Source organism: Tachypleus tridentatus, chromosome 2 (assembly GCF_004210375.1).
Source record: "Tachypleus tridentatus isolate NWPU-2018 chromosome 2, ASM421037v1, whole genome shotgun sequence".
In the NCBI taxonomy this organism is placed as follows: domain Eukaryota; kingdom Metazoa; phylum Arthropoda; class Merostomata; order Xiphosura; family Limulidae; genus Tachypleus; species Tachypleus tridentatus.
In genome coordinates, this window is record NC_134826.1 from 121,887,614 (window position 1) to 121,900,359 (window position 12,746).

General features: G+C 33.9%; 1 protein-coding gene across 1 annotated transcript in view; it reads left to right on the forward strand.

Annotated features, from left to right (window-relative positions):
- LOC143244981 (voltage-dependent calcium channel type A subunit alpha-1-like) overlaps window positions 1-12,746 on the forward strand; it is a 336,700-nt gene that overhangs the window by 295,020 nt on the left and 28,934 nt on the right. The window contains exons 35-37 of the mRNA XM_076490619.1: window positions 1,441-1,506; window positions 6,170-6,261; window positions 10,197-10,347. Coding sequence (XP_076346734.1) covers window positions 1,441-1,506; window positions 6,170-6,261; window positions 10,197-10,347 — 309 coding nt within the window. The remainder of the gene's footprint in view (window positions 1-1,440; window positions 1,507-6,169; window positions 6,262-10,196; window positions 10,348-12,746) is intronic.

Below are 12,746 nucleotides of genomic sequence, written 5' to 3' on the forward strand. Positions count from 1 at the left end.
GAGTGACGTTAAACTTCAACTAGTGAGCGTGGACTTCGCCTTTGCAGACTTTAGATGTTCAGCAGTGAATGTGCAAAGTTTTACACGTGTCATACAGAACTACCCAGAATAAACTTGTCAACAATATATCTCAAATTTTGCCTTTTGCGTTTCTTTTTTTGAAGAGTATATCTGAACACGCACGATTAGCACGTCTGATTTGGTAATCTGTATATACTTATTGGTTAGTTATTTCTTTTAAAAACAAACATCTAGGTGGCATCGTGTATGTATGGAAAGTATTGGGTTGCAAATAATTTAGGTCAAATACAACACGTACATCATTTCAGTCACACCTTTTTAGTTAACGTATTTGATACTTTTTGCAATGTTTCGAGCCGCACCATTATCGGATCTATTTAAACTAAGACATTTGTAGCAAAGACTCGTAACGAAAACAATCATCTGTTTTCAAGGACACATTTCTTCGTTAACAACTGCCGAAAGTTCCTAAAGACAAAAGTAAAAACAAAATTAAGAAAATAGTTTGTTTTTGGATTTCAAACATTAAGCCATACCTTGGAATTTCGTATTCGTTTGCTGTTTATTTTTTTGTCAAATTTCATCATAATGGAAGCTGTATTTTTAAACATCGTTTTGTTTTTTGTAAAAAAAAAATAATAATAAAGAGGGTTATTATGGACAGGAGACTGGAACGATTGCGCTGGTAACTGTCTTCCTTAAAGTATTAAGGGCTAGTGTAACGTAGTAATTATCGTATCGATCGACGTATGTGAAGGTTTGATACGTTTTGTCTCTGGGCATGCTCCGTACATTCAGCTGTGGTCACATTGTAAACGCAATAGCCAGTCCTAGAACTATGGCCCGGCGGATAAGGTACTCGACTCGTAATCTGAGGGTACCGGGTTCGAATCCCCATCACACTAAACATGCTCGCCCTTTCAGCTGTGGGGGCGTTATATGTTTTGGTCTATCCCCACTATTAGTTGGTAAAAGAGTAGCCCAAGAGTTGGTGGTGGTTGTTGATGACCAGTTGCCTTCCCTCTAGTCTTACACTGCTAAATTAAGAACGGCTTGCGCAGATAGCCCTCGTGTAGCTTTACGTGAAATTCAAACCAAACCGAGAATTAGCTACTATCCTTTTGGTCAGTATTTACAAATTATGGAAATCTCTGCTTGGTTCCAAGAGGTTTCTGACCTGGCCGTTTTGCTTACGCACGTATAAAGCGTCGTTCAGCTTAAAAGTCATCATTCCAAAATGTTATACCAACATATTATTACTGTATTGTGTATGAGTTGGTAAAGCGTTTGTAGGTCATTTATCAGTAGTCATTGAGAACATGTTGGTTGGTACTGGAAGGGAACGTCTGTCATTTCTAAATATAGTTTTCATTATGTTTAAAGATGGTCGGTTACCTTTCGTCTTTATCATTATTTTAGGCCTTACCTTACGTCTGCCTGCTCATTGCTATGCTTTTCTTCATTTACGCCATCATCGGAATGCAGGTAAGGTTCTCCCAAACAGAACAGAACTCTACACATTTTGTTTAATATGAATTATGTGTCATTTGTAAAGATATATTTCGCCAATGTGTAAATGTAATTTAATTGAATATTAAGCCTTCTATTAATTTAATATCTTTTGTAATATTTTGGACAACATTGTTTTGTGAGTCTTGGTGGTGAAAAATTAATTTGAAAAAAAAAAAAAGAAGGTTTAGTTGATAAACGTTATTGTTACTGGAATAATAATTATATTGGGTTAAAACAGCAAAGTTTGAGTGGATGTTGTTATTCCGATTAACCATTACTAACTTGAACAGATTAACTCAACAAATGCTAACATGATATTGTACCTTAAAAGTTAACTTTAAGTTATCGCTACGTTATTTTTCACGCTATTGATGAATTGTTACGTGTAATGATTTGTAAAATAATTTGATTGCCCACACGTTTTAAAAGCGCAACTTGTACAAAATCACGATTCCGCTGTCGCCATCGTAAGAAAAAAAAAACCATAAACGGTGTTAAACGTTTTTCAAGGAATAAAGGTTAATCATTGAAACAAATCATTTTCATATTAGTTGAAATATCGCTTGTGCCTTTTGTTGTAATAAGAAAAAAATGGACGCAGTAGTAGTAATACACATCGATTTGATAGATTTTGGTGGCTCGCCTTGTGCGGTGAGCGTATAATAAACGCAGAAAATTAGATTCGGTAAGCTTTGTAAATGCCGCACTTTTCACTCTTTTCGATAAAACTGCTATGTTGCAATCATGTTTCACCTAGCGTTTGTCATGAAAATTACAAATAACCAATAATTTCAAACGTTCACGAAAGTGATCATCATCTCCAACATTAATCATCGTTTTCCAGTAACGCGCATGTTTAAAACAAACGAGACGATCGGCCATGTCCTTCTATCTTTCTATCATGCTCCCTCGATATCCCAGCGGTACGTCTGCGGACTTACAGCCGTGGTGGAAGAGCACAGATAGTCAGTCCATTGTGTAGGTTAGAGCTTAACAAACTTTATTCTAATAAGCTTTTCATGTATTATGATTCTCAAGCAGAATTTTTCTAGTAATATTACTGTTTTTTTTTTTTCACTTATTATAGTAAACTAGTAATGTTTATCGCGTTTAGTAAAGAGAATTTTACTTGTGCAAATGTTCAAATGAAATACTATTAATTATGGAGAGCTTTAACTTCGATATTTCAATTTCGACTGCCATACTGGCACTATGCTATTGATTGTCCACTAATTAATGATAACTCTGCGTCACGTGATCGAAAGTAGTTCTGCAGTGTATTTTTAGATACGACGGAAAAATTTGAGTGATGGATGTTCTTACAGAGTTTCATGTACGTAGTAACATAATGGAATTTTAGAGTACACCCTATGGTAATCGCATCTATCGGTACAAGAACTTTGTATTTAATAGTTTTCCGCGAAAATGTCTGTCGATCTTTTCAATTGCCATCATCCTTCCTTTCTATGTGTATATAATATAAACTGTTTTTCCCAAAGCCTTAAGTGAGAACATTTTTAATACAATATCACGTTGAATTTAACATATCTAATTCAAATAATAAACACAACCAATATTTCACCAGACATAAAACACGACAAATGACGATTGTTAACCTCGTGCTACATCGAAACCTCGTTTATGTTAAATTCGGCTCAGTTAAAATTACATGTGGTGTAGATGTTGTAGGACTGAAGTTCCTGTATACATATCCAACCTTGCTTAATAAACCTGATGGCGTTTCAGATTTTGTGCTCAGCCCTTCTTCGGAACTTTATGAAGCCGTCCACAAGAAACTTCAAAGAGTTGACTGTGAGTGGTGATGACTAGCTGCCTTCCTTCTAGTCTTACACTACACAATTATGGACGGCTAGCACAGATAGCCGTCGTGTAGCTTTGCGCGAAGTTCAAAAACAAACAAACACTTCCTGGAAGAATAAACGAATCTAAAAGTGACTAAAGTGTGTAATGTGTACAAATTAGTCTTGATAATTTAATGTACATAAGGACAAAGATAAAGAAAAAAATATTCAATGCATACCTCTGAAGTTCAGCCATAAGCCCGAAGGCTTATAATCCCAAAAACCAGGTCTCAGTATCCGTGGTGTGCACAACGCAGATAGCCTAAGGCATATCTTTGTGCTCATAACAAAGTATATTATTGAATACTTGAAATACTAAGGGAATAAAAAACTGTTTATTTTGGTTTAAATAAGTTACATCTTAGTACAATATACTGGAAGGTTGTCCAGCATAAGAAGTTCCAGGTATTTATTAACATGCTATGACCGAAGGAAGTTATTAACTGAACTGAAAACACTACTTAAATTTGATGTTTTCCTTTTTTTGTATCTTTTAGTATAAGAAAATGTTCAATTCGCCTCGATTTATTCAATTATACGAAAAAAATATATATTAACCCTCCCACAGTGAACAAAATGCTTTCTGAAAAGAAAGGTTATTGTTTAATTGTTGTTTTTTTAAATAACTTATTCAAATATATGGTGTATTATGTGATAGGTAAGAAAAAACTGTTTGTAGTTATGATATTGTTACGTTAAAAATCAAGTTAAATGAATGTTGTACATTTGTGATGATATTTTAAGTAATTTCTATGCTAATACTTTTTATTGTAAGTTTTAATTTTCGTCACGTTTAATATGCATATTGTATTTGTATTTTTCATTTTATAGCAGGTTCTATTATTTAACAGATTTTTTTTCAATGTTGTAAAGAGTTTTTTTAACAATTTTTTTATAGTTTGAAATGAAATTTTTTGTGACAAATGTAATACTCTCTCACAAATTAACATTGAACTATTCAAACGGTTTGAATGTTTTTCTGAAGCGAATTCCCTCCCACCCAATTTTTATTTTTCATTTGAGTCGGACGTTATCTAGTGGCGGGCTGCGGGTCGAAAGGTTCATGTTCGTGACATGATGCTGGAGAATATCTTCCGCACTTTCAGCTGTGGGAGCGTTATGAAAGTGATAGAAAATTACATTACTCGGTCCAGAAGAGCAGGACAAAGCCCTTGTGCTGCTGATTGTTTGCTTGTCTCTGGACAGTAACCTAAAGATAAGGGAACGGTGCACATGAACCTTTGAGGTTTCAGACTTGGTTGTCTTGCTCACGTGCGCATAATACGCGTTTAGGTTCAAAACTCGAAATTTCATTCTTTTTCAGTACCCATAAACGCAAAAGCCTAGAGACACTAATCACTGTACCGTTGACTTTGGCTTCAGACACGGAAAATGGTTTTTTTTTGAGAGAATTCTCGGGCTTCTAGAATATTTATATAACATCTTGTAAGAACAAATATAAAACAAATCATAAATTAAAAGCGTAATTTCAGTTCAACTATTTTGTATGTATATACATATATATGTGGTTCAATGTATATATGCATATTTTATTATTTTAAATTGAATCTTTTTATATAACTGTTAGCCAAATATTTTGATTCTTTCTCTAACCCTTTTAGTGTTATCTGTTATTTTAAAGTATTTGATGTGTTAAGGAAAACGATATCAGTGCGATTCGTAAGGCTCAAAATTCTTTCAAACTTTTATACATGCTTTGCTGTTTTGATTTTAACTAGAAAAAGGAGTATGAGTTAGGTATTCAATTTGAATACCCCTAAAAGTATTTATTTTGATTTAAAAAAAAAAGAAATTCAACTTTGTCATGTCGTGATATAGTTAAGAAAACGACATCCTTTTCGAAGATATAGCTAGAGTGCTTTAGGCATCAGTTGCCCGCATACTCGTTTTTCTTTCTTTGCTCTCCTGTCTCCTTGAAAGATATTTCTTCAATTTCTCCACCTTTCTTCTGATGTTTCCCATCCAACCTTGGCACCATTTTCACCATCTTCAGGTCTTTGGGAACATCCAGTGTCTACCAGATACAGATATCAATCGCCACAACAACTTCCAAACCTTCATACTTTCGTTGATGCTCTTGTTTAGGTGAGTTTAACAGTAGGGGGCGTCTGTAGAAGGGTGGCCAACAAGATCGTCGTTGCATTTTTAATCATCGAATAACGTAATATTTCATTTGTATGAAAGTTTTAACTCGCCCCTTTTGATACTGAAACCAACAATAAAATTCGAGAACCAACCTTCGATGGTCAATTATACAACTATTTGTATTGAAGTGTAATTACTAAAAATTCTCTTTCTGAGTGTCAGCAGTGAAACCACTTATCAAAATGCAACGACGAATATTTGTGTATCTTTATCCCCTTAAAAAAACGGTACAACAAAAATGTGAATCACTTAAACAAATTGCCTTTCCATTTTGTTAGATGGAGTTTGTTGGCAGAGGATTAACAAGGAGAGAACCTGAAGACCGCTGTTGAATTTTTCTCTTATTATTGTTTTCCCTCTCGTGCCTGTTGCTTGCCTGCTTGTTTGTTTGTTTGTTTTAGTTCACTCATCTCCAGTTTTAGTGTCAACGTTCTGTTTGCTTGTGTTATACCACTCGTGATTAGAATTAGCGACTTTGGTAGATTAATAGACGTAGATTAGATGTGGCATAATATACAGTAGCTGTACATAAATTGTTACAATAGAACTAGAGAGTTTATTTATGTAATTGAACTAACTTTTCACCGTCCTTCCTTCCTCACAATTAGGTTTTTGGTAATATCGCCCTCAATCCTGGAACTGCCATAATGCGCCATAATAACTTCCGCAACTTCTTTCAAGGACTTATGCTTCTCTTCAGGCAAGTTCCTTCTTCATCTGGTCTGCCCTCCCTGCACGGAAACCGGTGTTTGGTTTTGGTTTTATATCCTATTTCAATTTAATTACATAAGTTTGCATTTCTCTAAATTTGTGATATATTCAATACTTTAATATTTATTGCTGGTTGGAGCCATTTAATTGTCGGTATCTTCTAAGCTTTGTTTTCAGAACCACGTGTTAGTCTGTGGACTGAAGTGTAAAACATTTCATCTACGTACAATGCTTTATATAGAACTATTGTTGTCTGACTTCCATAAGTTAGCACTCAACCTTGACTATGCTTAGACTTATTTTGCTCAGCTAAAACATTTAAACATTTTCTTTGAAAAAAATTAAATACTAAAATGTGTTCACTGATATACCTTAATGTTCATTGGTCATTTTGTTTGGAGTTATTTTGCCATTGTATATATATATACACACACTTCATATTATTTGATTAGGTGTTTGTAGCTTTTGTGTCACGCGTTACTCTATCCATACAAATATTTGTATGCACAATGCGTTTATATTTAGAAATACGTAAATGCATATTGAAGCATACATGTGTGCAAGTTAAAACAATTTTGGCTTTAGTTGATGTTGACTCACGTTGTCGAATGTTAATTTTTGCACAGTAAAATACTTTCGTTTAAAATGTTCTTGATTGAATTTCAATATAGCATGAAGAGCAGGCACAAATGTTCATACTTGCATGTCTTTAGTTTTTTTGTTTTTTTCTTTGTAATAATGTACACTGAGTAAATCCAACGTTTGTAAGTGCTCATTTGAGCGCCTGATATCAAAAATGGTGTAGATGCATGTGGATTAATTATGGCGTTTGGGAAATGATACGACAAATATATGCGTTGCTGTTACTAACTGTTCACTTGAAAAAGTTCTGAAGTTGAAAATATTGCTCGTGCTTTTATTTTGAACGTACTACACTGTTATAAAACTTTTATTGTAATGGAAAAATCATTTTATATTGTATTGAACATTTTGTAGGCAACATATGGTTGACTTCAAGATCAGGAGAAAATTTGCTATGAACTTATTAATTAAACTGTTATGAAATTATACTGGTGAAATCTTCGTTTTAAATTATTTTGATTTCTCTCTTTGTAAATAAGCTCCTGATGGTAAGTTTGATGGCTTATAAAGCTAAAAGTCGGGTCTCGATACTCTCGGTGGGCACAGCACAAATAGCCCATCGTGTAGCTTTTTCCTTAATAACAGGAAAAAACAACTAAAACAAGCTTGCAAACATCATTCTAGCATCAAACAAATGTACGACTTGCAATCACAGTAAGTACTTAGTTATAATACTGTTTGGTACATTGTTAACATTAACGTTCATAAAATAAGAAACAAGAACAATATATTAACTTTCTAATTTATTTGAAATACACGACATTCAGTTTGAATAACTACGAGAAATTAAGTATGGGTGGAGACGAAAAGAGATTCTATAAATAACAATGAATCGGATATCAGAACTGTTATGTGAATCAATGAAATATTTAAATACGTTTATATTTTAGTCGGCTGCAAAAGAGGTCCGCGTCCATATGAATATTTTTAATGATTGAAAGAAGTCACTAAATTTGAACCGTCGTTTAAAAAAGAGAATGTTTATAAACCTTGAACCCCTTAGTCAAAGTTAGCTGTTTTTATTTTCATGATACTTCTGAGAAAGCTAGGAAAAGTTTTTTCTCTCGTTCTTTTAATTACGTTTTTCTTTTCGTCTTTTTGAAATTTGTTATATGTATTTAATTTCTTGTATTACAAAGTTTTTAAAATCAGTTGTTTTTTTTTTAAATTCATTTCCTTCCAGTAGCGCTCAGGTTTAATTTTTACTAGCCGATTGCCCTTAGGGCCAGAGCATCAGATCCGCGTGTGACGTATTCATGACGTCATATTTGCGTTCTGAGAATGGAGAAAAATATAATTTCGGTTTTGAAATCACCAGTGGAAGGAGAATATAAATATTATATGTTTGCAGTATTGTAAATTATAATTGGAAAATATATGTTAACCATAGAGTCTAGAGTTCAAGATAGTCTAAATACCATATATTTTTCTTGTTTGTTGACATCTTTACTAATATTTAAAAATAAAAATTGTATTTGTGTATATGATAAATTATTTATCCATCTGGAAATGCTAGTGGTCTTAAAGGGAAAATACAGATTTACCAAAACACTCTGATCCACTAGTATTCAGTTTAAAATAACGAGTATATTATTTTCCGTTTCCACATGTTTTTGTACAATAATGTCAAATTGTTTAGATGTGCCTCGTATACAGTAACGAATATTTAGTAGTAAGTTTACGTTTTTATAGTATTATGATTTGTTAATTTCTATACTATACTGAAAACAGTAAATGAAGCTAACAATGAGTAATGATGTATTTTATTAACTTGCAGGGAGCTACGAGAAAGGAACGTGATCACACATTCGGCGAAGACTGAGTTCACTTTAGTACACTCCGCAACCATTCTAAACACTTTACAGTTTGAAAGATAACGGATCTCTAAACTGAGAAACTAATTTCATTAGCAGTTACTCAAATATTCTACAGTTTGGTTGGGCATTCAGTAGAATAAAGCATCTCGCTCTTTGCTGAGGACGCTATAGTTGATTTGTAACAGTTTGTTTTCCACAGAAAACCTTTTTAAGATAATCTGAAATAATAATAATAATCTCTTAGACATTTCTCATAGAAAAAAAATTACGGTAGCAGTTATTGTAACTTTGATTTGCTGCCATCGAAAATTAAATACTGTCAGTTACCAATTAGGTATCGCAATTACAGAAACTGTATTTTTCATGTGGACCCTTCGTAGATTAGTTGTTAGTTTTTTGGACATACAATGCTTTAAATCTGGTGTTCGATTCCCAGTGACTCCGAATGAGCGCAGGTGGCTCAGTGTTTAACTTTCAATCAATTAAGCAACAACATGATTATTTCTATAAGCGATACGTAACCTAATCTTAAGCGCTTGACAAGCAATTTGAAAGTCGTGGGTTTGAATCCCCGTCACACCAAACAGCTTGCCCTTTCAGCCTTGAGTGCGTTATAATGTGACGTTCAATCCCACCATTCGTTGGTAAAAGAGCAGCCCAAGAGTTGGGGATGGGTGGTGATGACTAACTGCTTTCCCTCTAATCTTACATTGCAAAATTAGGGACGGCTAGCGCAAATAATAGCCCTCGTGTAGTTTTGCGCGAAATCCAAAAGAAACCAAACATAATCTTATCTACTTAATGTAATTAGTCTAATAAAGAAAGAGTTAGGTCGTTTTTGTTTAACTTTAATCAGTCGTAAATTATTAAGCCTTACGTGAACTTTAACGCATTGGTTATCCGTTTACTATAACCTGGTAAATTGATTGGTAGATATCCTGACAGTAGGAATATAGGTTTACGATTTATCAACTGCCAATACTAGAAGTAGATCACCTTTCTTGACAAAAGAAAAAGTACTAGTCGTCACGTCATATGTCAAGCTACCCTCGACAACAGTGCACAAATATATGCAACGTCCATAAGCGATGCTTTATTTACTTAACAGTATCAGAAGTACATAATAAGTATAAATGTGATACATTTGATTTCACTGGTATGTTAGTTTTTATTTTAAAAAAGTGATTTGACGAGTTTGTTAAGTTAGGATAAACAAGACTTCCCCACGAAAACAATCAGTAGCAAAACTCTTACTGTGAAAGTTATTTACTATTAAATAACTGTAAAACATTGTAATTCAAATAGTTTTTTTCTAATTTGCACAAAACAAGTAGAAAACCAAAGTTACAAAATGCAGCTCTATGTGTGGCTCTCTCGTTAATATTGATGTCAAATTTATTTCACTTATTAAAGACTTCTTTACACGATATCTCTTGTTATTTCTTAAACGCACCTTTCTTTCTAGGTGCGCAACCGGAGAAAACTGGCAAGCAATTATGTTGTCTTGTATCAAAGGACGATCTTGTGATCCTCGCTCCAACAAGTCTGCTGACGAGTGTGGAAGCAACGTTGCGTACATGTACTTCGTCAGTTTCATCTTCTTATGCTCTTTCTTGGTGAGTTTTGGCATCTTCATGGGTTTTTTTTCCTATGCTGATAAATGTTTCCAAATGATTTATGTTTTGTTTTTTTTTTCCTGAAATATAGACTAATTCTTGACCTCGTGGCTACAAATAAAAGAGCCTAGTGTTCGAAACGTGATACCGCTACACTCTTTCAGGTCTCAGTGCGTGCAGAAATGAGAATCAGTCCCTTGATTCTTTTCAGAAGGCGAAATAAAGACCTTGTTGCTGGCCCTCACCACATCGCTAACCACTACAGTTCAAAATTATGGACGGCTATACTTGAACCCTAGTAGTTTCTGACGTGGGTATATACCGCGCATGCGCATGAAACTTTCAACTGACTTAAAATAAACAAATTGGTCTTTTTCTCGATCTGTTCTATGTGTACTAACGAACTGTTCGTTTCTGGTGAGTAGCGATGTACTTAGCGTTACTCCTTCCCGAATACCACAAAATGTGCTGTTTTCTGTTGAGTTTTAATACCTTCATATTGGATGGGCTCGTACTTTAGCCATTCGTACCCCCTTCTGGCAAAATAATAATACTCTGTATCATATTCCTATGTCTGTTTGTACTGAACTAGTTGATTCACAGATTAATTGATGCTATTAAAGATATATAGGAATGTATGAGAGATTTTTTCGTTGAGAAGAAATCAAGAACATTTTTTTTATATATACCGAGAATCTCTCATTTATTGGCATTTATTTTTTTCTATATCGGAAACATTTTAATGCCTCCTATTGGCACAGCGGTATATGTGCGGATTTGTACTGCTAGAACTGGGCTTCGATACCTGTTGTGGGCAGAGCACAAATGGCCCTTTTTTGTGTAGGTTTGTGCGTAATAACAAATGACAACAATGAGCATTATTTAATTTCATCTTTGTGAGAAAGACAAAACTGGAACATCTGACTGTAATCGTTGTTTTTACATGCTACTTTTCCCAAGTTATACGCGTTGAAACTCATAGAACAATACTGTATTAATTAATTCGATTCTTAATTAATATTTGCTTTATTAGTGGAAGCGAATACATAAACAGAAACAACCTGATAAAGGATGCTGTTACTATTATTAAAATAAGAAAAGAATGTGTCGATGAATTTGAATGTTTAAGCTTCACATTAGGTAACTACTTTATACGATCAAATCCCGTTAGGCTTAAAGAAAATAACAATTTTGTCCAATCAAAACAACGTATACACAGGCGTGTTATTACATCACAGAAAGATTAATAACAGTTTCAATAATTTCATATTTTACTGAGTCAGTATTGTTTTCCAGTGGAGAGAAAAACTGAAAAATACATTTGATCCAAACCTTGTCTGTAATGGACACACACGAATAATGTTTATGTAATACTTATAGTTGATATAGTTGTACATATATAAGTAATTCCTTGTTTCCATGAGTGTCTATGTGTCAATGGCTACAACACAGGTTCTAAACTTTTCAGCCAATGTGAACTAACTAAACAGAACGCAGATTTGGTGGCTGACGGTGAATTTTTGTGTTTGTTTTTATACAGTCTGAGTACATAATTTGTGTTGTTGTGTAATAATGCTGTGCTGATTTATAACACTTTATTACATACACAACATACAAGTTGTATCATATCTATCTCTCAAGTAAATTTATATTTACTTATCTATTATGTTGGTTCAAATTCTAACGTAAAAGCGCATATTTAGAGCAAATATTTTCCTAATTTTAGTCAACTTTATCCCATATTAACTACTATACTGACTAGACAAGTATTCTGTTGTCTTCTTAGCGTTCAAGGGCTCGTTATTCGTTTTTCTTTGCCGCGAAAATGCATCCTGCATGTTAAAACCATAAGTGAAGTTTAAGAATGTTTAAGGAAAATGGTCAGATCTCATCTGATCAGGCAAGAATGATCCAAGAGTTGGCGCAGTGTTCCGTTAGGAAGCTGCCTTCTGTCTAGTCTATCAATTTAAATTTCAAACTCCCTCCTCTCCCCACAGCGGTAAAACTGCGGACTTATTAAGTTAAAAGTCGGGTTTCAATATCAGATAACTTATTATCTATATTTGGCTTTAACTACATATACAGAAACATTGAAGACGGCCATAAGCAGATAGCCCATTATATAACTGTGACCTCAACTATAAACACAACAAAAATCAAGACGGCCATGAGCAGATAGTCCTTTGTCTAATTGTGACTTCAACTACAAACACATCAAAAATTAAGACAACCATAAGCAGATAGTCCTTTGTCTAATTGTGATTTCAACTACAAACAACAAAAATCAAGATGGCCATCAACAGGCAGTTCTTTTTGTAGTTTTGCGTGAACATTGTGAAACTATTGCACCACATAACTTTGATGTGCATTGCTACAGTCTGCATTTGTAAAACCTTCAG